At 44.2% G+C, this 24690-nt stretch overlaps 1 protein-coding gene across 1 annotated transcript in view; it reads left to right on the top strand.

The window, feature by feature from the left end:
* Nucleotides 1-24690, top strand: part of LOC120042737 (protein FraH-like) — a gene marked incomplete at its 3' end in the record, with an annotated part of 60225 nt that overhangs the window by 4864 nt on the left and 30671 nt on the right. Inside the window, exon 4 of the mRNA XM_038987535.1 lies at nt 7655-7748. Coding sequence (XP_038843463.1) covers nt 7655-7748 — 94 coding nt within the window. The remainder of the gene's footprint in view (nt 1-7654; nt 7749-24690) is intronic.

Below are 24690 nucleotides of genomic sequence, written 5' to 3'. Positions count from 1 at the left end.
TGTTTTTTGGGGGATTGTGTAATATTGAAAAAAAGTGTCAGCTAGTTCCACTTAAAAAGCTACTTTTTAAGAATTGTCTTTAGTGTCTTTGCAAAAGGTAATACTCTTTATTTTTTTTATTTTTTTCTATTTAAATTTTTGCTCCTTTTCGGTCAGTAAAGGACCCTTGTTTATAGTACTAACAGATGAGAGGTCTATTATGCCTTGCGTGTCATTTTCCCCCTATTCATCATCACATTAAGATCACTTTATTGGTTAATTGCACAGAAGGTCCAACTGAAATCTGACTTCTGCTTTTTAAGACACACACATGCATACATACCAATACAGGTTTTGGAGAGGTGCGGTAGGATGCCACCCTGGACACGCAGGGAGCTCTTGTTATGGGGGGTTAAGTGCCTTGCTCAAGGGCACAATGGCAGGAAATGGCATGTAGAATTTGATACCAGCAACCCTCCGGTTGCCAGCTCAGTTCCCGTCAGATTTTTCCAGTTGGACCCGGGATTCTAACTTTCAAACTTTTGGTTGCTGGCTCGCCACCCTAACCACTAGACTACCTGCCGCCCCAGTACAGTATGTATACAGTATGTCCAGACTTGACAGTTGAGATGAGGCAAAGGCAACCAGGGAGCTCTAGCGAAGCTAGCCTAATTGCAGCTAGTGTTTTTGGTAGTGTAGTTTTGTTTTTAACCGTTGATTGAGCTCCACATCTTTCGATACGGGTCATGGTTGGACCACGTGTCTTTTTGAATTTAGGTGAAAGTAACAGACCCCAGACCTATCAATAAGTCACTGTAACCAAGTACAAATCAAGTTGTACGTTTTGGTGCATGAGTAAGTCAGTTTCTCTCCTAACTTACCTAAGTTGGTATGTTAGGTAATGCAGAGCTGCATATTAATTTCCACACAGGTTACCATTGCAATCAGAGTGAGAGTTGTGTTCTGTTCCTGCCCACGTCACCAGACAGTAATAATACTCACATCTGACTAATGAGCTTTGAGTTGGAGGATAAAGATTTCTCTCTCTCCTCTTCCTTCCCTCAGTATGTGTGGTAGAAAGTACTATATATTTTTTACGTCAGCGGTTCGTCAGGTGCATGGTGGTTTGGTTACTAGATGACTGCAGTACACAGGTGGAGCTTTTCTAGTGCTATAACCTTCATTTGTTGTGTTCTTGTGACGGCTTCAAATTATTCTCTCAACATGGGTGGCCTATAAGCACAGTGATGTAAGTCGACATTGGAAGAAAGGCCACATGTTTTCAAGGTTGTCCCATGTTCATTATACACTTAGTGCACAAAACATTAGGAACACCTTCCTAATATTGAGTTCCACCCCCATTTGCCCTCAGAACAGCCTCAATTTGTCGGGCATAGACTACAAGGTGTCGAAAGCGTTCCACAGGGATGCTGGCCCATCTTGACTCCAATGCTTCCTACAGTTGTGTGAGATTGTCTGGATGTCCTTTGGGTGGTGGGCCATTCTTGATACACAAGGGAAACTGTTGGCCGTGACGAACCCAGCAGCGTTGCGGTTGTTGACACATTCAAACCAGTGCGCCTGGCACCTACTACCATACCCCGTTCCAAGACCACTTCAATCTTTGGTCTTGACCATTCACCCTCTGAATGGCACACATACACAATCCATGTTCTTTAACTTGTCTCCTCCCCTTCATCTACACTGATTGAAGTGGATTTAACAGGTGACATCAATAAGGTATCATAGCTTTCAACTGGTCGGTCATGGAAAGAGGTGTTCCTAATGTTTTATACACTGTTTAAATGCACTCAACAGGAAAAAGTCAACTTGGCGTAACGATCGCGTCTTATCTTTTTGGAAAAACTCTGCTGTCTTGCAATTCTGCAAGTCTTGTTAATTAAATAGTCACCAAGGCTCGAGCCCAATACCACATTTTTCATAAAGGTTGCAATTTAATGGGGAGGGGGGGGGGTGTTGATTCTGTGCCCACGAGTGGTGGTATGGAGTTAGACCTCTTGGCTGTCTCTAAATCACGGCCTAGTCGCGTGTGTGCTGATTACAGTATGGTCAAGGTTGAGCCTCCTACACCGCTCTATGCAGGCTATAAATATTCATACTCCTGCGCCCACACACTGGCTAGCCCGGCTTAATAGCCTGCTTAAAGATGACTAGGGAGAGAGAGGTGTAAGATGAGTGGAGCGGTATAAAACACCTGCCAACGCATAATTATCCCTCTAAAATGGCTTCCCTGGTCTTCATCATCAAATGGGAAGTGATCAGTTATTCTTGTGATTAAATTACAGGCGAAGGTGGGGGAGCAAATCGGTGAAATGAAAAGATGTACGTTTTTGCACGAGACAGCGGCTACGAGGGTAGTTTTTCTTTTTGAAGGTGTTGGAAACAGTGCGTGTGCAGCGTGGTGGTGAGTGTGAGGCGTGCAGAAGTGGTAATGTTGCAGATTATGCCCTCTATGCGGGTCACGGGGTTAATGAAACGTCTGATGAGAAATGCAATTTGCCTCCCGTCTATTTCCTTCTGCTAAGAAAGAGCTCCTTTCTAGATGTTTTTTCTCACTGGGGTTTAGGGGGTGAGGGGGAAGAAAAATCTCAAAGATGAGTTTTTAATCTCTTTAACATTTCCATGTTCTACTCAGGATTGACACGGGGGCTCTGTTGATCTGGAATTGTTTATGACCCCTGCCTAGCCGATGGAGTGCCCAAAGGACCCTTGTTATGTGTATCCTATCAGAACCCATTCTACGGCTGGCTCCCTTTTCCTTAGAGTAGGGAACTACGGGGAGAACATGGAGTATAATGATGATGATGATGATGATGAGGAGGACGGCTGTAATTGCAGACCTACGCAGTTTGGTCCATAGTCTTCACAAAATGGTGTAAGACCACCAGAATTGTTGAGTCAGGCCAAACGCTACATAACATCCAATGATAATGTAAGTGTAGTCTGGAGAGGCTGTAAAATGGATTCCAGTCAAGACCGATTACACAGGTTTATTTCTCTGTAGTCTTCCAACACTCTCTCAGCCTGCTTCAGATAACGTGTTTGCTGTCAGCAGTTCGCTCTACAGGTAGTGTTTCTGATGGATTCTGGGTGACAGTTGTGCTGGGCCTACTCTCTTTCAGGATCAATTGAAGTGATTGCAGTCATTTGTTTACCATGTTTTCAAACTTTCTCGACTGATTAGCGTCATCACAATCAAATTATATTTTATTGGTCAATAACATATTTAGCAGATGTTATTGCTGGTGTAGTGAAATGCTTGTGTTCCAAGCTACAACAATGCAGTATTACCTAACAATACACACATATGAAAGAATGTAATTAAGAAATATATGAATATCAGATTGCGAAATGTCGGAGTGGCATTGACTTACATACAGTAGAATAGAATACAGTATATACATATGAGATGATTAAAACAGTATGTAAACAAGAGACTATTGTTCCATTTATTAAGTGACCAGTGATTCTATCTATATAGGGCAGTAACCTCTAAGGTGCAGGGTTGAGTAACCGGGTGGTGGCTATTTAACAGTCTGATGGCCTTGAGATAGAAAAACAGCTTCTGTCTCCCAGTCCCAGCTTTGATGCACCTGTACTGACCTCGCCTTCTGGATGAGGTGAGGCCCTGGCTCGGGTGGTTGATGTCCTTGATGATTTTTTTTGCCTTCCTGTGACATTGGGTGCTGTAGGTGTCCTGGGGGGCAGGTAGTTTGCCCCCGGTGATGTGTTGGGAAGACCACACCACCCTCTAGAGAGCCCTGCAGTTGACCATTTCAGATGGTCAGTGATGTGTATGCTGAGGAATACACTATTTCAGATGGTCAGTGATGTGTACTCTGAGGAATACACTATTTCAGATGGTCAGTGATGTGTACGCTGAGGAATACACTATTTCAGATGGTCAGTGATGTGTACGCTGAGGAATAGACTATTTCAGATGGTCAGTGATGTGTACGCTGAGGAATACACTATTTCAGATGGTCAGTGACGTGTACGCTGAGGAATACACTATTTCAGATGGTCAGTGACGTGTACGCGGAGGAATACACTATTTCAGATGGTCAGTGATGTGTACGCTGAGGAATACACTATTTCAGATGGTCAGTGATGTGTACGCGGAGGAATACACTATTTCAGATGGGCAGTGATGTGTACGCGGAGGAATACACTATTTCAGATGGGCAGTGATGTGTACGCGGAGGAATACACTATTTCAGATGGGCAGTGATGTGTACGCTGAGGAATACACTATTTCAGATGGGCAGTGATGTGTACGCTGAGTAATACACTATTTCAGATGGGCAGTGATGTGTACGCTGAGGAATACACTATTTCAGATGGGCAGTGATGTGTACGCTGAGGAATACACTATTTCAGATGGTCAGTGATGTGTACGCGGAGGAATACACTATTTCAGATGGTCAGTGATGTGTACGCGGAGGAATACACTATTTCAGATGGTCAGTGATGTGTACGCGGAGGAATACACTGTTTCAGATGGTCAGTGACGTGTACGCTGAGGAATACACTATTTCAGATGGTCAGTGACGTGTACGCTGAGGAATACACTATTTCAGATGGGCAGTGACGTGTACGCGGAGGAATACACTATTTCAGATGGGCAGTGACGTGTACGCGGAGGAATACACTATTTCAGATGGGCAGTGACGTGTACGCGGAGGAATACACTATTTCAGATGGGCAGTGACGTGTACGCGGAGGAATACACTATTTCAGATGGGCAGTGACGTGTACGCTGAGGAATACACTATTTCAGATGGGCAGTGACGTGTACGCTGAGGAATACACTATTTCAGATGGGCAGTGACGTGTACGCTGAGGAATACACTATTTCAGATGGGCAGTGACGTGTACGCTGAGGAATACACTATTTCAGATGGGCAGTGACGTGTACGCTGAGGAATACACTATTTCAGATGGGCAGTGACGTGTACGCTGAGGAATACACTATTTCAGATGGGCAGTGACGTGTACGCTGAGGAATACACTATTTCAGATGGGCAGTGACGTGTACGCTGAGGAATACACTATTTCAGATGGGCAGTGACGTGTACGCTGAGGAATACACTATTTCAGATGGGCAGTGACGTGTACGCTGAGGAATACACTATTTCAGATGGGCAGTGACGTGTACGCTGAGGAATACACTATTTCAGATGGGCAGTGATGTGTACGCTGAGGAATACACTATTTCAGATGGGCAGTGATGTGTACGCTGAGGAATACACTATTTCAGATGGGCAGTGATGTGTACGCTGAGGAATACACTATTTCAGATGGGCAGTGATGTGTACGCTGAGGAATACACTATTTCAGATGGGCAGTGATGTGTACGCTGAGGAATACACTATTTCAGATGGGCAGTGATGTGTACGCTGAGGAATACACTATTTCAGATGGGCAGTGATGTGTACGCTGAGGAATACACTATTTCAGATGGGCAGTGATGTGTACGCTGAGGAATACACTATTTCAGATGGGCAGTGATGTGTACGCTGAGGAATACACTATTTCAGATGGGCAGTGATGTGTACGCTGAGGAATACACTATTTCAGATGGGCAGTGATGTGTACGCGGAGGAATACACTATTTCAGATGGTCAGTGATGTGTACTCTGAGGAATACACTATTTGCCGCATGTTTTTTTGCACAACATGACAACATTCCCTTTGCATTCTCTCTCCAAGTTTCTACAGACGGCTCTCTGTCCACCTGCCTTTACACTCTCATTCTGTTCTCTGAAATTAGGTTGGAGAGAGGGGGAGAACAGGAGGGAGAGGAAGGAAAAGAGATAGAAGGAGAGACAAAGAGAGGCAGGTGGTTAGACAGAGAGAAGGAGAAAATGAGAGAGCGGGAGAAACAGGATTGACCTTACTTGCAGCAGGCTGGGACTCCAGAGGACTACCTGTGGAGCTCTTTTCTGTTTTAAGAACCGTATCTTTAATTCACTTATCAAATATCAGCGTCCCGGAGAGATGATACATGGAGGGGCTCCTAACCCCGGCATCCATTACCCTCAACCCACTGTTTGATTAATGCCTTGCCCGCAGAGAAATTTGGTATTGAGCCGGGCATCGTCACGGTAACAAGAAGCTATCTATTCTTGGCCTTGATGAGAAGTGGCAGTATAAGGTACTTAGACCCTCCTTTTGACACTTACTTTTGGAAGGATTCTAGCCTCTGTTTTTATTTATGTGACAGTCAGTAGAGGGCACAGGAAAGACAGGAGGGGAGGCTGTAGACACCTTCGTTGATACTCAAAGGGAACATAAGTTCCCATTGACTTAAGGCCCCATTTAGAATTATTGTAACAGAGCTGCAATAGCATGCTCGTCTATTTTAATGTGTCAATCCGGTCTGAGATAATGACTCACCTGAAGCAAGGAGGGGTCTTAGTAATGAGTCAGGTTGACTATTATGCACTATTTAGCTAACACAGGGAAGGACACCTGCTTGTGCCTGGGCTCTGTTAGCCTGAGAGTTTAATTAACTCAGTAGAGACTGAGACTACTGCACTCCTAGGGGGGTGCTCCGCATGCTCGCGCGCGCACACACACACACACACACACATGGAAGCGCCATGCCAAGGACATCTCTCAAGTGAAGCTGACTTAACCACAGATCCAGGGAATTGAAGAGAGAGGCTTCATGCCTCATTTTCCTCCCTCCTACACTCATCCCTCTATCCCTGTCTGTTCCCCTCCCTCTCTCTTTCCTCTATCCCTCCATTAGAGGGGATTTTTATTTTAGGTCCTATCCTTCTCAGGACCAAAGGGGGGGTACCCAGCAGACTAGAAGCTGGGCTGTAACAAGCTCCAGTCACAAACAGTCTCCAAGGGATTTCCTGCTCTGCTCTACAGTGTGTTAGAGATTATAGGTGTTCCACTTGTTCAGCAAATGAGTTAGTCAGCCAGCCAATTTCGGTGTGTGTGTGTCCTTCACCGTTACACTGCGACCGGGTCTACCTGGTAATAACAGGCTCTCTGACAATGGCGATTATCCCATCTCTCTGTAATGCGCCAGTCTCACTTGAGTCATCTGTAAGCACACACCCCTCTCTCTCTCTCCCAGCACTGCAGTGTTGCTGCTGCACCGACACACCGCATGGCACTTCTGCCTTCAGAGCACGTCTTGGCCTCTTAGCTCGCCCCACGTCTTACTTTCATGCTTAATTACCTGCCAAGATAGGACCAAGAAGACACACGGTCAAACATGTCATGACGCCAGTAACATAAATACAAGGAGTTTGGGAGATTGGGGGAAAAGTAAAGCTATAAAAAAATAATGTGTGGGGAGGTTGTGTGTGAGTATGTGATGAGGTTTTAATAGCGCAGGTGATTGGTGGTGCGTGGCAGATCTAACCCTCCTCTCTTCTGGCTGTATAGCCCTCTCTTCTGGCTGTATAGCCCTCCTCTCTTCTGGCTGTATAGCTCATAAGGCTAGAGAGCCTGAGAGGCTAGAGGCCAGTCCCACCTCACTACCCTCACAGTACACACACCATGTTTTATTGCCCACAGCTAGTCAACATACGCATGGTAAACAGGCACATCATACAGTACATTTCACACACACACACACACTGGTCCACAGTGCCTCACCCTGGCCTATCTGTCTGTCTCTCTCCTATAGTTGATGAAGAGGAGCTGAGGAAGAAGATCACAGAGGATCTGCAGAAAGGCCTGTTGAAGGAGAGGGTGAAGGCTGAGCAGGAGCTGCAAGCATGGTGAGACACACACACACACACACACACATCCCTATGAACCACCATGGTTAAACACCACCACATCAGCCTTACCTGTCCACTGTAGTACAGTAACTGTCCTCGAACAGCCTCATACAAAGCAATGCAGTAGGTGTTAGAATGTATCCTGTCTAAGCCCCACCCCTGACCTTAGCCCTTCCATTAACCTCTATGGGACTGAGCCACACCCTCTACTTCTCTGATTGGTCCTTTGGTTTGTTGCGTTCTTTGAAGGGTTGTGAAGCCAATGGTAATTTACCAAAGTTACTGGAATCTTCAGTAATTTTGGTCATTAACAGAAAATCTATGGCAATCGCATCGTCTTTTTGGTAATTTATTCATTTTTTTGTCTATTGTCCATGAATTTCTATGTGGAAACAGCGTTGATTAAACCAGTGTTTTCCCAGTGGGTATGGTTCATGAGAAAATAGCCTAATTAATGAAAAAAGCATCTAACCCCCAATGACATTATTTTAAATTACAACTGCAACTCTTCCAACTATTGACGTTTTTCACAACTGCCACCAGTTTGACGGCAAAACATTGTCAATAAATACATATTATTGACTTAGTAAAATAATGCATTTCATGCTGTATGTACAGAGTCTTCAGAAAGTATTCACACCCCTTGACTTTTTCCACATTTTGTTGTTACAGCCTGAATTTAAAATGGATTACATTGAGATTTGTTGTCACTGGCCTTCACACAGTACCCCATTTCAAATTGGAATTATGTTTTTTGAGAATTTTACAAATTTAATAAGAAATGAAAAGCTGACATGTCTTACGTCAATAAATATTCAACCCCTTTGTTATGGCAGGCCTGAATACGTTCAGTAGCAAACATTTGCTTAACTATTCACCTAATAAGTTGCATGGACTCACTCTGTGTGTAATAATATTGTTTAACATGATTTTTGAATGACTACCTCATCTCTGTACCACACACATACAATTATCTGTAAGGTCCCTCAGTCGAGCAGTGAATTTCAAACACACATTCAGTCACAAAGACCAGGGAGGTTTTCCAATGACTTGCAAAGAAGGGCACCTGTTGGTCGATGGGTAAAAATAAGCAAATTAGACTTTGAATATCCCTTTGAGCATGGTGAAGTTATTAATTACACTTTGGATGGTGTGCCAATACACCCAGTCACTACAAAGATACAGACTCCTTCCTAACTCAGAAAGGAAACCGCTCCGGGATTTCACCATGACGCCAATGGTGACTTTAAAACATTTGCATAGTTTAATGGCTGTGATTAAAAACTGGGGTTGGATCAACAACATTGTAGTTACTCCACAAGACTAACCTTATTGACAGAGTGAAAAGAAGGAAACTTGTACAGAATAAAAATATTCCAAAACATGCATCTGAAGTAATACTGCAAAAAATGTGGCAAAGCAATTCAATTGTTTTCCTGAATACAAAGTGTTATGTTTGAGGCAAATCTAATATAACACATTACTGAGTACCACTCTCCATATTTTCAAGCATAGTGGTGGCTGCATCATGCTATGGGTATTCTTTAAATCTTTTTGGACTGGAGAGTTTTTCAGGATAAAAAAGAAACATAACATAGTTCAGTCTGTTTTCCACCAGACACTGGGAGATGAATTCACCTTTCAGCAGGACAATAACCTGAAACACAAGGCCAAATCTATGCTGACGTTGCTTACCAAGAAGACAGTGAATGTTCCTGATTGGCTGAGTTAGTTTTTACTTTTTTTGACCAATTTGACAGAGCTTGAAGAATTTTGAAAATGATAATGGGAAAATGTTGCACATTCCATGTGTGCAAAGCTCTTAGACTTACCCAGAAAGACTCACAGCTGTAATCGCTGCCAAAGGTGATTCTAACATGGTTGAGTACTTATATAATCAAGATGCAGTATATTAGTGTTTTACTTTTCATATAATTATTATTATTATTTACAAATGTGAGAATTTTTCTTTTACTTTAGAGTATTTGGTCTAGATCATTGACGACAAATGGCAATTAAATCCATTTTAATCTCACTTTGGAACACAACAAACTGTATGTACTGTATAGTTTCCTGATCCCAAAAGAAAGGGAGAGAAAGCACACTTTTGCAGAAACCCCCTGCCAATTCTGTGTTCCATTAATAGTAAAAAAGGTCAGATTCATCCCTTCTCCCACATGTGTTCAATCTATTTATCTTCCGAAGCACATCAGCGTTTATTTCGTCCCCCTTACCTCCTATACTATTTTTGGGGCTCAATTAATCATGCCTGGGAGAGGGCGCCATCGAGATGTAATTTCCTGGGCGCTGAGTGGGTGATCTATTAGCCAGCCTTGATGAGGCATCGTGGCTTCCTTCCCAGCGCCTTCCCCACTTCTCGGCTGCATCCCAAATGGCTCCCTATTCACTATATAGTGCACTACTTTTGACCAGGGCCCATAGGTGTAGCCATTGCACTCTGGTCAAAAGTAGTGTGCTATGTCGGAAATAGGGTGCCATTTGGGTTGCAAAACTCCCTTTTCCTCCCCTCTTCGCCACAATAGAGCAGGTGCATGTCCCATCAAGTCTGATAAACACATCCTTCCCCTCTAATGGTACTGGATGGGCTCCAAAGACTTACCAGTGAATGACTAAGTCGTTTAGCCTAGCGCTTAATGTAGCTGCTATTACAGTATGGATGGGAAATGCCCCTATAGAGTGAATGGGAGGCGCTAGCATTAGGCTATGGCTATTAAGGTTTTTTGAGGTGTGTTTAAGGGGGGCTATTCACAGGAACAAAGATCATTGTTTAGTTGTTGAGTTGTTTTGTCTTTTATTGACGTAAATGTGTGTTGTGTATGGACCTCTATTCAGAGAAGTAAACGTACTGTACCAATTTGAGTGTAAATTGTGGCCTGCAATTAATTCTGTTCATTATGATGGTGATGTCGCTGTGTGCTCACTCAGACTGCCTCAAGTCCTCCACGTATTTGGTTTACCTCTTCACTGTTTTAGGTGCTTTTGTTACTTTTTATGAACAACGGTCATTCAAAATTTAAAAGCAATCATCTGTAAGCTGTTTGCCAGCACGCATGCCCTCCAACGATGTGTGTGTGTGTGTGTGTGTGTCCCTCTTAATACCATGGAGTAAACATTAGTAAAACAGCTTTATGGGTCATCTTTGTTGATCTGGCTGGTCTTTCTAGTCGGGCCCAGGCACTAACCTGGACAAATTGCTATTGATAAAGAAATGTATTTCCTGTCAGCCATAATAAAATAGAATTTAGAACGAGCATCTGTCTTGGTTTATATGGCATTGTTGGCTGAAGCAACAGGGATGGGAAGAGGTAGTGCCTGTCGCATCTCCCAGGGCTGAGTCCCAAATGGCACCCTATTCCTTATATAGTGCACTACTTTTGACCAGGGCCCATAGGGTTCTGGTAACATTTAGTGCACTATATAGGGAATAGGGTGCCATTGGGGAAGCAGCACCATTAAAGGAAAGTACGGGGCTTTATTGACCATGATGCTGTGCTGCTTGGATGGACAGAATCAATATTTCCCTTAATGTCGTGTCCCCACCAAGTTCTCTCCTCTCTGACTTCTTTTATGATGTTTGTGTTTTCATTTGGCTTTAGTAGAGCCAACGAGTCTTGGGAGTGAAACTTGGAGAAGATAATCCACTATAAGATGTTTAACTCCCTTTGCTGTGTGACTCATTCATGTTTAGGCCTGTCGCATCTCCCAGGGCTGAGTCCCAATGGCACCCTATTCCCTATATAGCGCACTACTTTCGACCTATAAGATGTTTAACTCCCTTTGCTGTGTGACTCACTCATGTTTAGGCCTGAAGACATTGTGTGAATGTTCACTTTTCGAAATGGTGGAGGGGGAAGAGGTGGTTGATGCAAATGGCCAGCATACAGTTTGGAACAGAGTCTCCAGGATGTTGGATGTGGGTTTTCAGCAACTGTAGCTGTTAACAGAAGGGCCAAACATGCTGACCACACCGCCTGCGTTGCAAAATACATTTACATGTTATTCAATAATTTCTTCCTAATTGCACGCGAGCGCCAACGAGCGTCTGCTTAGCCAGGCACTAAAATAGAACTTGGTTCTATTTTGGACGTGTGACACGCTGCAAGTCCCGCCTCTCCCATCTCCTCATTGGTTTTTAGGAGCATATACACACGTGGGTGATTTGAAAGATGGAGGTCCACACTCAGTCCTTGTGGCGGTGGTAATGCACCTTAAAGTTGGTTGCCAACCACCATATAAAATCCATAGAAGAATCCGCACGCGCAGAGCTGGTTTGGTCTGCATTTAAGGTCTTTAAGTTGGTAGGTGAATGGTAGGCTAACTCTACTCTGTAAGGTCTTTAAGTTGGTAGGTGAATGGTAGGCTAACTCTACTCTGTAAGGTCTTTGAGTTGGAAGGTGAATGGTACAGTAGGCTGACTCTCTACTCTGAGGCATTGGCCTTCTCTCCTCTCCAGGATATCAAATCTTCCTTCTCTGCTAATTTGTCATCCTTATTATGTCATGTCTGTTTAAAAAAAAAAAGAATCTTCTAACTTTGAGTTTTCTATTCATTTGAATTTATTGGGGAAAAGGTCCACCATTATCTTTTAATTGAAAGAGATGTTGGCACAGAAGGCTCTTTCACAGCTTCTCCATCAAAGGTAATTGAACTGCGATGGTGTTTAGCAGACTACTTGTGATCAGGAACCTGTGCTGGAATAGAGGTGTCATGACCAGCTAGCCTAAGATTGGATTGTTTTAAACTTAACTGGTAGTGTTGACTGTAGTAAAAACTGACTGAGTCAAGGTGTGGAGTTATGAATGAATTGACCGTTGGTCAAACCCATAGTGTGAAGCTGTCACAGGCAATTAGTGACCTGTGAACTTACCTGGGTCTCATCTTTGCAGTAGTTCACTCATTCCCTCCTCTATCATTCCTGTTGTGTGTGTGTGTTGTATCCAGATGTTCATACCATATCAGAGTATACAGTATTACCGGAAGTGCACAAAACAATTTAGGCAACAGGGATCTTGATCCAGAAGGGGGTTGAATGTCTCTGCTGTAACCAAGAAGCTTGATGTTGACATCTAGCCACTTAGCTAGCAAGTTAGCAAACTAAATCCATAGCTGGAGTCCTGAGCCGGACAACATGTTTTTGACACCTCTAAGATTTCTTATAGTTAGACCGCTGCACCACTATAAGTTAAGTATAAGGCACTGCGGCTCAGTGCAAGAGGCGTCACTACAGTCCCTGGTTCGAGTCCAGGCTGTATTACATCAGTCAGTGATTGGGAGTCCCATAGGGCGGCGCACAATTGGCCCAGCGTTGTTTGGGTTTGGCCGGGGTAGGCCGTCATAAGAAATTGTTCTTAACTGACTTGTCTAGTTCATTCTTTATTTAAATAAGCAGTGGCGTAGCGCGCACCCCCACAGCCCCTGTGAGTTGCCTCAATAAATAAAAAACTATACTGTATTGAAGATCATGCCGTCATTATTTCGAAAAGAATACCACTATACGGTATATCGCCCAACCTAGTGTGTGTGTGTTTGGTGTCACCACTGAGCTGGCCAGATGGTGCCATGCTTCATTAAATGTAGATATCTGCAGTGAAACTGCTACTACTGCTTACTACCTCTGTTAGAACACACAACCAATACAGAAGAACTCCCAAAATGGGCTGCAGGAATATCTCATACACACACTTTCAGTCCCTCTCTCATTCACACACAGAATATGTGTGGAGTGTTCATTTGCGGGCGGCCCTATCTCATTTAAGGCGGGGTGGCTGCAGGGAGCAGATTTTCTGAAGACTCCTCTGAGAGGCGTCAGAGCAGAAAGGCTGCAGAGTGAAAGAAATATGCAGTACTCTTCTCGCTCTCGACCTCATATTCTCTCTCTCGCTCTGACTTCTATCCTCTATATTTACCTCTTCTATTCTCTCTCTTGACCTCTCCTCTATATTTACCTCTTCTCGACCTCTATCCTCTATTTACCACTTCTCTCTCTCGATCTCCTAGCCTCTATATTTACCTCTACTCTCCTCTTCCTCTCAAATACCACACAGCTCTTATCTCTTTCTCCTCTCTGTCCCTCTTCTCCTCTGCTTTGTCAGCATTCACTGCTGTGCCCTCTGATTGGGGTTGACCTGTGGTGGCCCCTAAGCGCTGTGGGAGAAAAAAGAGGCTCAGTGAGGATGCCACTCAGACTGATACTCAGACAGGGACAGACAGACACAGGTCTCACTTCTCAGGTTGTTCTTGTCACCACCGGGCATGCCTACGTTGAATTAAGTGGGACACAGTGGTGAGTCCAGGTGTCACTGTGGTGAATGTGGCAGTAGGTGTCTCTGAGTGCCACTGTGTTTAACACCAGAACCACTAGAGCAGTCATTTGGACTGCTTAAACAATGGCATTATAGTGAATATAAGTGTCGATATGGCAGCAATCAAATAGTAAATTTTTGTCAGCCCGTGCTTACATGGTATGAGTCTTCAGGCATTGGCATCAGTTGGGGCATGTCCATGTCACATAAACAATGAAAGCTGGTGAGTGGGTTACAGGTGTTTTTTGCTTGAGATGTATGATCAGCAATAAAAGAAACGTCCCTTTTTCAGGACCCTGTCTTTCAAAGATAATTCGTGAAAATCCAAAACTTCACAGATCTTCATTGTAAAGGGTTTAAACACTGTTCCCATGCTTGTTCAATGAACCATAAACAATTAATGAACATGCAGCTGTGGAACAGTCCTTAAGACACTAACAGCTTACAGACGGTAGGCAATTAAGGTCACAGTTATGAAAACTTAGGACACAAAGAGGCCTTTCTACTGACTCTGAAAAACTCCAAAAGAAAGATGCCCAGGGTCCCTGCTCATCTGCGTGAATGTGCCTTAGGCATGCTGCAAGGAGGCATGAGGACTGCAGATGTGTCCAGGGCAATAAATTGCAATGTCCGTACTGTGAGACACCTAAGACCGCACTACAGGGAGACAGGACGGGCAGCTGTAACAAAACCTGCACAGGATCGGTACATCCAAACATCACACCTGCGGGACAGGTACAGGATGGCAACAACAACTGCCCGAGTTACACCAGGAACGCACAACCCCTCCATCAGTGCTCAGACTGTCCGCAATAGGCTGAGAGAGGCTGGACTGTGGGCTTGTAGGCCTGTTGTAAGGCAGGTCCTCACCAGACATCACCGGCAACAACGTCACCTATGGGCACAAACCTACCGTCACTGGACCAGACAGGACTGGCAAAAAGTGCTCTTCACTGACGAGTTGCGGTTTTGTCTCACCAGGGGTGATGGTCGGATTTGCGTTTATCGTTGAAGGAATGAGCGTTACACCAAGGCCTGTACTCTGGAGCAGGATCGATTTTGGAGGTGGAGGGTCCGTCATGGTCTGGGGCGGTGTGTCACAGCATCATCGGACTGAGCTTGTTGTCATTGCAGGAAATCAACCCTGCGCGTTACAGGGAAGACATCCTCCTCCCTCATGTGGTACCCTTCCTGGAGGCTCATCCTGACATGACCTTCCAGTATGACAATGGCACCAGCCATACTGCTCGTTCTGTGCGTGTTTTCCTGCAAGACAGGAATGTCAGTGTTCTGCAATGGCCAGCGAAGAGCTCGGATCTCAGAGCATGTCTGGGACCTGTTGGATTGGAGGGTGAGGGCTAGAGCCCCCCCCCCCCCCCCCCCCAGGAATGTCCGGGAACTTGCAGGTGCCTTGGTGGAAGAGTGGGGTAACATTTCACAACAAGAATGGGCAAATATGGTGCAGTCCATGAGGAAATGCACTGCAGTACTTGATGCAGCTGGTGGCCACACCAGATACTGACTGTTACTTTTGATGTTGAACCCCCCCTTTGTTCAGGGACACATTATTCCACTTCTGTTAGTCACATGTCTGTGGAACTTGTTCAGTTTATGTCTCAGTTGTTGAATCTTATGTTCATACAAATATTTACACATGTTAAGTTTGCTGGAAATAAATGCAGTTGACCGTGAGAGGACGTTTCTTTTTTTGCTGAGTTTATTACTTTGCCATTTTTAATGTCCTGACCCCCTCCGTCTTGACTTTTCCTAAATAAGTCTATCACACACTGTCATTCTTAGAATCTTAATATTAATCAGTTTTAGGAGGGAATGTCTTTTTTAAAGGTTTTCCTCCGTTGCCCCTCCCGACAGTTGAATTGAAGGTGCCGTGGTCCGTTGATAATCACGCTGATCATTTCCACGAAACTGAACCGGTTAAACTATACCGACACTAATTTCACAGATACAACAACAGATGAATGAAATGAAGTAAAAGTATGATGAGGGAGAAAGGTTGAGTTGATGAGTGAGGGGAAGAGGATGCGTAATTAGGCCTAGGTCATCACCAGTTGTGAATGAAGAACAGGGCGGGTCATTCTATTCTATTGATCTATTCTAATTAGAATCTCTATATGGTATGTACTCTATCAGTCCACTGAATCCAAGCAGTTATATCAGTCTACTCTGGTCTACTTGTAATACACAGTGTGAGCGTCCGTAATTTACAATGGCAAGAAGACCAAGACGAATGGGATGTACATGCTGCGTTAGCTCTGCTACGAGATCTGAATGAAAATGACTCGGATGTTGGGGAAGAAATGCATATCCTGGCATCTCTGCTGATTGTTCTGATCCTCAGCCGTAACGGTAGGCACTGAGCAGGTGCCTGCGCCTCCACCAAGTGAAACGCTGAGACAGGAGAGAGGAAATGATAGAACAGGCTGGTGACAATGCTACGGGCCGATTAGCAGCACAAAATGTCATCACTGAGAGAGCAGGCCCTACATCTCAGCAACGCACACTCACCGGCTTTCCTTGTTTGTGACATGGACACGCTCCAACTGATGCCGTTACGTGAAGATGCACACCATGTAAGCACAAGCTGACAATAATTTACTATTTTTGACTGCTGTCAAATCGACATTTCTGTTCATTGTAATACCATTGTTGAATTTGTGCAGATTTTCACTATTTATCAAGGCCACTTTGTGCTTTATAATGTGGCTACTGATGTTTTCATAATTTGACCGTTGGTCTTGTTGACTGTGCATCTTGGTAGTTGGGGTATTTTAATTTTGCCCTTGTAAAAATGATATGTTAGGGTGTTCCAGCACTAGGGTTGCAAAGGGTCGGAAACTTTCCGGTAAATTTCTGGAATTTTTCCGAACATTTTCCATGGGAAGTTCAGCCCGGGAATTTTGGAATTTTGCTTAAATTCATTAAAAGAGTTAGCTTAAAACAGTGAACTTTTTTGTGGGATACACAAGGCAATTCGAGGTCTTGTGGCATATTTTGGTTAAATTATCCCCAATTCAATGGAATTGAAACCCTCTGCATGCACAGTGCACTCTTCCATCACATGTACAGCTGTTTCTCAAGATCTTGCACACTAATGAGATGCTATTGAGCCCACACTACTACACTGTCTGAGCCAATGACTACATGCTTTCTGGTAAGCCACGGGCACTATCTGATGTGTGGAGACATTTCACTGCAGCTAATGTAGAAGGAAAAGCTGTGTACATTTGCAAGTACTGTGCCAAATCATATGTGAAGAATGCAACAAAGATGCAGAATCATCTGGCCAAGTGCATAAAGTTCCCTCAGCGCTCACAATAAGCAACCTCTGACAAAAGTCCCTCTACTTCTATTCGAGGTGAAAATTATGACCCAGACACCTTATCGATAGCAACAGCTCATGGTCCTCCTGGAATCGGATGTTTTTTTGACTCAATGGAGGAACGTAGTCAGAGAAATGCTGATGAATGTCTTGCTCGAGCTGTGAATGCAACTGGTTCACCTCTGATGTTCACAGGCAATGACCTTGGACAACAGAAGGTATTTGCACTGGTGATAGACAATGCTATGAACATGAAGGCTGCTTGGTCTAAAGCGGAGGAGTCCTTCATCCATTGGTTGTGCTGCTCATGCATTGAATCTGCTCCTCAAGGACATCATGGCACTGAAAACAATGGATGCATTCTGCAAGAGAGCCAAGGAAATGGTTAGGTATGTGAATGGTCATCAAGTTATAGCAGTAATCTACCTCACCAAGCAAAGTGAGAAGAATAAGAGCACCACATTGAAGCTGCCCAGCAACACCCGTTGGGGTGGTGTTGTCATCATGTTTGACAGTCTCCTGGAGGGGAAGTCTGCCGATATGGACAGCCCCATCAAGAGGATCTTCCTCGATAATGTATTTTGGGAGAGAGTGGTAAGCAGCCTGAAACCTATTGCAGTAGCCATTGCACTGATTGAGGGAGACAATGCCATCCTGTCTGATGTTCAGACTCTGCTTGCAGATGTAAGAGAATAAATCCGTACTGCCCTGCCCACTTCAATGTTGCTCCAAGCAGAGGAAACTGCAGTTCTGAAATGCATCAAAAAGCGTGAAGACTTCTGCCTGAAGCCCATATACGCTGCAGCATACATGTTGGACGCCCCCATCCTGTCTGGTGCGGAGATCAACAAGCCCTATGGAGTTGTCACTACTGTGTCTCGACGAGGGCAAGGTTCTTGGCAGTCTGTCGAAGTACACTTCCAAGCAAGGGCTTTATGTCTACTTATGATAAGGTAAAAGGTTTATGTTTCTGTCTCCATATGATATGGTAAATATATACAATGCAAAAAACATCTAAATTTGAATGATATTAATTAGCATATATTCACGTTAATTCCCACGGAAAGTTTCCACCTCTGAATATTCCCCAAAATGTGCAACCCTGTCCAGCACACATGCTTTCTGTTTAATAGTTGTAACACAGCCTCCAAAAATACAGTTGATTGAAAACTTGATTCATAATTGTTTTGTTTTATTATTAACATGTTTTACAGTAACATAAACTAATGAAAATGCTATTGTTTTCATGTTACCTGAGACCATCATAAACACAACCAAATGAACATTTTTGTGATCGCCTATATGAAATGTATTAATTACAGTGTTAGAATGTTGCAGTCAGAATGACTACTCACTAGCTTGAAGAGGGGTCCTTGGAGGCCCAGCGGTTCCAGTGTTAAGTGAAGTGTGTTAAGTGAAGAATGTATGTACTATCACAGACGTCACATTTGTCCCACAATGGCACTTCAAAGTTCCAACTAGAGATGAGGAACTTCAGAAAGCAGAACTTTCCCTTCAAATAAAAACACACCTTATGGAACAGCGGAGACTGTGAAGCAACACAAACATAGGCACAGACACATGCATGCGTATACACACACAGACACACACACACACAATAACATAAAAAAATATAGATTTAACCTTTATTTAACTAGGCAGGTCAGTTAAGAGCAAATTATTATTTACAATGACGGCCTACCGGGGAACAGTGGGTTAACTGCCTTGGGGCAGAATGACAGATTTTTACCTTGTCAGCTCGGGGATTCGATCCAGCAACCTTTCGGTTCCTGGCCCAGCACTCCAACCGCTAGGCTACCTGCCGCACTATGTACACATTTTGTACTGTAGATATGTGGTAGTGGTGAAGGGGCCTGAGAGGCCTGAAATCTGTGAATGTATTGTTTTCAAATTGTATAAACTGCATTAATTTTGCTGGACCCCAGGAAGAGTAGCTGCTGGCAGCAGCTAATGGGGATCCATAATAAATACAAATAATTGTTGTACCATGACCCTGTTGGCTAGGCTCCCTCTCCTTGTTTGGCTAGTAATTGGTGCGTGTTGCTAAGGCAGAGTTTTATATTCCCACTGTTGCTTGATAATATAGTGATAGCATTAACCTTCTCCCAGCATCTGTCTCTCCTCTGCCTGACATTTGGACTACTTTCTCTATTTTAGATCACTCTTAATGATTGAGGTCATATCTGTTTTGTTCGCTTACTCCTCTCTCTCTCCATTTACATTTTAGTCATTTAGCTTACGCTCTTATCCAGAGCGACTTACAGCAGTGAGTGCCTACATTTTTCATACTGTTCCCCTGTGGGAATCGAACCCACAACCCTGGCATGGCAAACGCCATGTTCTACCAACTGAGCCTCTCGCTCACTCTCACACCTCCTTCTATAAATTTTTGCTCCCTCCCCCAAAAACGGGAAAATAAACCTAATTTTCCACCACCATGCTAGAGTGGTTACTGCTACTTCCTGATGTTGTGCTCGTGCTCAGCCAGGGGTAAACAACAGACTGCCTCCAGTGTGCATCTTCCGGAATATATCTGAAAACGGTTGTGGAAAATCTAGTTTTATTAAGGCAGAAGACAGTACGCATATCCCCTCCCCAAAATCCAGCAGCACGCTATTAAAACTACTTAAGGAGGAAACGCATGCCTTTTCAGCCTGAATGGAGGATGTTTTATGTACGAACCGGTCCCAGAGGGATACCAGTGTTTTACCGGCTGGGTACATTACGCCTAGACGAAAGTGAAGATGTATCACCCACTGGCAGCTGTCTAGGCCTCTTCTCTCCTTTCTTTTCAATACTACTACCCTTTTATCAGAGGTGAGATGCATTCATACCATTAACTTAGTAGCCTTATCAACATGTAGATGACTTAACACATGGCTGGTTGTGTGATTGAATGTGTTGCACTTATGGAGTGTGTCCCTCCCTTCTGTCACCATAGAAATGGAATCCACTCATCACAGAATGTTGACTTTGAATGGGTGTGTCCATTCTAGTAACTATATTTCTTTGCCTACACATTCTCTAGAGCAGCTCACCATTAGGATGACGCAGCACAGGTCCTATATGCCCTCAGGCTCCAGCACTGGAGATCATTTCACACCTGATACATTTCCTCATGTTGTCTGCCTGCCTCTGGGGAGGAGTGTGTTTTTCCCCTCTAGTTAATTGTCATTTCTGTAAACAACAAAATAAATTAGTTAAGATGTCCTCTTCCTGCTAACACAGTCCATTAATAGCATTTTCTGCCAGAAATTATGTTCTCCACAACCTGATCTTGCGTTTGATTTTTTTAGCGGAAAACAAAGCTATAATAATAATTAGAATTCACATTTGCTTTTGCTGTCTCCATAGTGAGAAAAGCAGCTTAGCTTTAGTACAGGTCACACCAGGCGTCCTCATTGGCCAGGTGTGAGAAGGGCTCAACTCCTATAGAAAGGTGGTACTACTTCACTGACTGACTGAAAGGTATCTGGAGCCACCCTCCATCCTCTGGTTATACCAGCCTCTTCTACCCCCCCCTCCTAGGAGTCGGGTTGGGGGGCTTGGAGGGGGCTAACCCATCAATGATTCATTCCCAGCATTCAACAGCATTATTCCCACATTAAAATTGCATGGTGCCGTTAAACCTCTTTGTTCAGAGGTGTTTGATTCGGGCCCTGGGCACACCTCAGCACCGTTACACAAGACTGCCACAATCCATATCTACAACTCTGCGAGCGGGGAGACTGAGATTTTAAGGGGGAGGGGTGTAGGAGAGGAGGGGTCTTTGAGTAGATCTGAGGTACAGTATTTTGGAATTCAACAGTTTGTTGATCCAGATCCTATTTGATAGAGGTGTGTGTCTGTGTGTGTGTGGACATTTTTTTTTCCAGTGAGCTCTGACCAAGCTGGCAGCATTCATAGTTACACATGAGACACAACATAACACATAATAATGAATGGAAGGTAAATCGGTGCCAAGTCCATAAGTGTGTTTAAACCTGCTCTTTAAAGATCTGTCAGCGTATTTTGGTAGTTGGAGAAGCAAGAGGCAGTAGAGAACGGGTTGGAACGTCTACAAAATTAGAGCGTGTTAATTGACCTTACCACATAGTGGTGACCTTAGTACAAGTTGACCTAACAGGATCACTGTTTGCCTGGCCTTAACCTCAACACCTACTGTATGTACATGTTGACCTAACATGATCACTGTTTGCCTGGCCTTAACCTCAACACCTACTGTATGTACATGCCCTCAACCTTGAGACTGACTGAACATCCCAGTCAATTGTTTTTTTAAGGACTCGTTAAGGACTCGTCATAACATTTGTGACACAGCAGTTTATTTTTCCTACATTTCACTCTGTGTCACCAAAAGTGAAGCACTTTCAAGTGCTACTTGTTCAAGGTCACTTTCAACGTGCTGAAAGCAGAGTGTTGTGTTTTGGGTGCCGCTCTGGAGTGGCTGGGGAGAGGAGCACATGCAGTCCTCTCCAAAGTGATGATACCCCTCAATAACCTTCTTTTACACACCCTCGCCCTATTTTCAAGTTTTAAACCACTGAGCCATCTAAAAACACCCAGCCCCAAACAGCCAATCTCCCAGTTCTTTAACCAAAGATTATAGTCTCTATCTCCACATGTGGAGGGGGGAAAGCATCCACCTATTCCCAGGAAGATGATTCCTTCACCCTGGTAGGTACACACACACACACACACACACACACACACACACACACACACTTTCTCTCTTGCCAGTCTATCACAGCGAATGAAAAATGTGTCCAATATCCCTAGACGGGCAATAATGATCAGAAAGCAATAGAGGTGAGGTAGGTGGATAGAGAGCACCTTGCCCTCCGATAGCCGTTCTGCTTGGGTTTGCACTCGTTAAGGGTGTGTGTGGGTTTTAAAGGTTCTGCTTTGCTGTTGTTTCTCAGCAAGGCACTCCCATTACTTCTCATTGTTGCGGTGTTGACTTTTCGTCTATTGTCTGAGTTGCTCTGTTGTTGGCCAGGGCTAATGGCCGCTCCTTTAGCTGCCTTCAACCCAATCTCCTCTGACTCCCTGGGCTCCTTCAGTGTCTTTAAAGGTCTGTAGGACCTGGTGGAGGGAAGGAGCCATTAAAGATGATCTCAGAGCACACACACACCTGACATTAACACGCGGGCAGGCAGGCAGGCATGTAAACACACACAGAAGATCCGCAAGCTCACTCACTATTACACTGGAGAGATGGATAACAGAATGGTTTTGTCTTTTGAAAAGGAATGTTATTCTGCTGTGTGTGTGTGTGAGCCCATGACGGATGGAGAGTGCTGACATGTGCAGCTCAGTGGACTGCGAGACTGGACATGGCTAGACTCTCTCTCTCTCCTTCCCCCTCTCGCTCTACTTCACTCTGAAAAACATTGCACGTCACCCCCTCTCTGACGTCAGAGGTAGCAGACCAAACATCAGCTGTATATTGGACCATTTCACCCAGGGCCAGTCAACCTATAGAAGGTCTTTGTGGTGGATGATGGACTGTTTGATTCGTCTATCAGTTTAATGGTGGGTTGTTGTGGTCTGGTGGTCATAGGAATGTTATTTTAACTTTGTTTGATCACTATCGGACTACCCATCTATCTGTGATTTCTAGCCTTCCTGTTACTGTTTCAGCCATAGAATAGTTGAAGTTATATTTTAGAGCGTAGGTCAGCGTTGTTGATTTGATATACACTGCTCAAAAAAATAAAGGGAACACTTAAACAACACAATGTAACTCCAAGTCAATCACACTTCTGTGAAATCAAACTGTCCACTTAGGAAGCAACACTGATTGACAATACATTTCACATGCTGTTGTGCAAATGGAATAGACAAAAGGTGGAAATTATAGGCAATTAGCAAGACACCCCCAATAAAGGAGTGGTTCTGCAGGTGGTGACCACAGACCACTTCTCAGTTCCTATGCTTCCTGGCTGATGTTTTGGTCACTTTTGAATGCTGGCGGTGCTTTCACTCTAGTGGTAGCATGAGACGGAGTCTACAACCCACACAAGTGGCTCAGGTAGTGCAGCTCATCCAGGATGGCACATCAATGCGAGCTGTGGCAAGAAGGTTTGCTGTGTCTGTCAGCGTAGTGTCCAGAGCATGGAGGCGTTACCAGGAGACAGGCCAGTACATCAGGAGACGTGGAGGAGGCCGTAGGAGGGCAACAACCCAGCAGCAGGACCGCTACCTCCGCCTTTGTGCAAGGAGGAGCACTGCCAGAGCCCTGCAAAATGACCTCCAGCAGGCCACAAATGTGCATCCTTTATTGGGGGTGTCTTGCTAATTGCCTATAATTTCCACCTTTTGTCTATTCCATTTGCACAACAGCATGTGAAATGTATTGTCAATCAGTGTTGCTTCCTAAGTGGACAGTTTGATTTCACAGAAGTGTGATTGACTTGGAGTTACATTGTGTTGTTTAAGTGTTCCCTTTATTTTTTTGAGCAATGTATTTCCTCAGTCAGTATTGTAGGCAAATTACACCCAAATTTCTCCTCAGTGGTTCAGTGTGTCTTTACTTCACTTCCAGTGCCTTCGGAAAGTATTCAGACCCCTTGACTTGTTCCATATGTAATCAATCTACACACAATACCCTATAATGACAAAGTGAAAACAGTCTTAAAAAATGTTTGCAAATGTATTAACACCTTATTTACATAAGTATTCAGACCCTTTGCTATGAGACTTGAAATTGAGCTCAGGTGCATCCTGTTTCCTTTGAGCATCCTTGATGTTTCTACAACTTGATTGGAGTCCACATGTGGTAAATTAACTTGATTGGACATGATTTGGAAAGGCACACACCTGTCTATATAAGGTCCCACAGTTGATAGTGCATGTCAGAGCAAAAACCAATCCATGAGGTCAAAGGAATTGTCCGTAGAGCTACGAGACAGGATTGTGTCAAGGCACAGATCTGGGGAAGGGTACCAAAACATTTCTGCATTATTGAAGGTCACCAAGAACACAGTGGCCTCCATCATTCTTAAGTGGAAGAAGTTTGTAACAACCTAGACTCGTCCTAGAGCTGGCCGCCCGGCCAAACTGAGCAATCAGGGGATAAGGGGCTTGGTCAGGGAGGAGACCAACAACCCAATGGTCACTCTGACAGAGCTCTAGAGTTCCTCTGTGGAGATGGCAGAACCTTCCAGAAAGACAACCATCTCTGCAGCACTCCATCAATTAGGCCTTTATGGTAGAGTTGCCAGACGTAAACCCACTCCTCAGTAAAAGGCAC

The sequence above is a fragment of the Salvelinus namaycush genome, unplaced genomic scaffold (genome assembly GCF_016432855.1).
Source record: "Salvelinus namaycush isolate Seneca unplaced genomic scaffold, SaNama_1.0 Scaffold763, whole genome shotgun sequence".
Lineage (NCBI taxonomy): Eukaryota > Metazoa > Chordata > Actinopteri > Salmoniformes > Salmonidae > Salvelinus > Salvelinus namaycush.
This window is presented reverse-complemented; position numbering and strand designations above follow the sequence as displayed.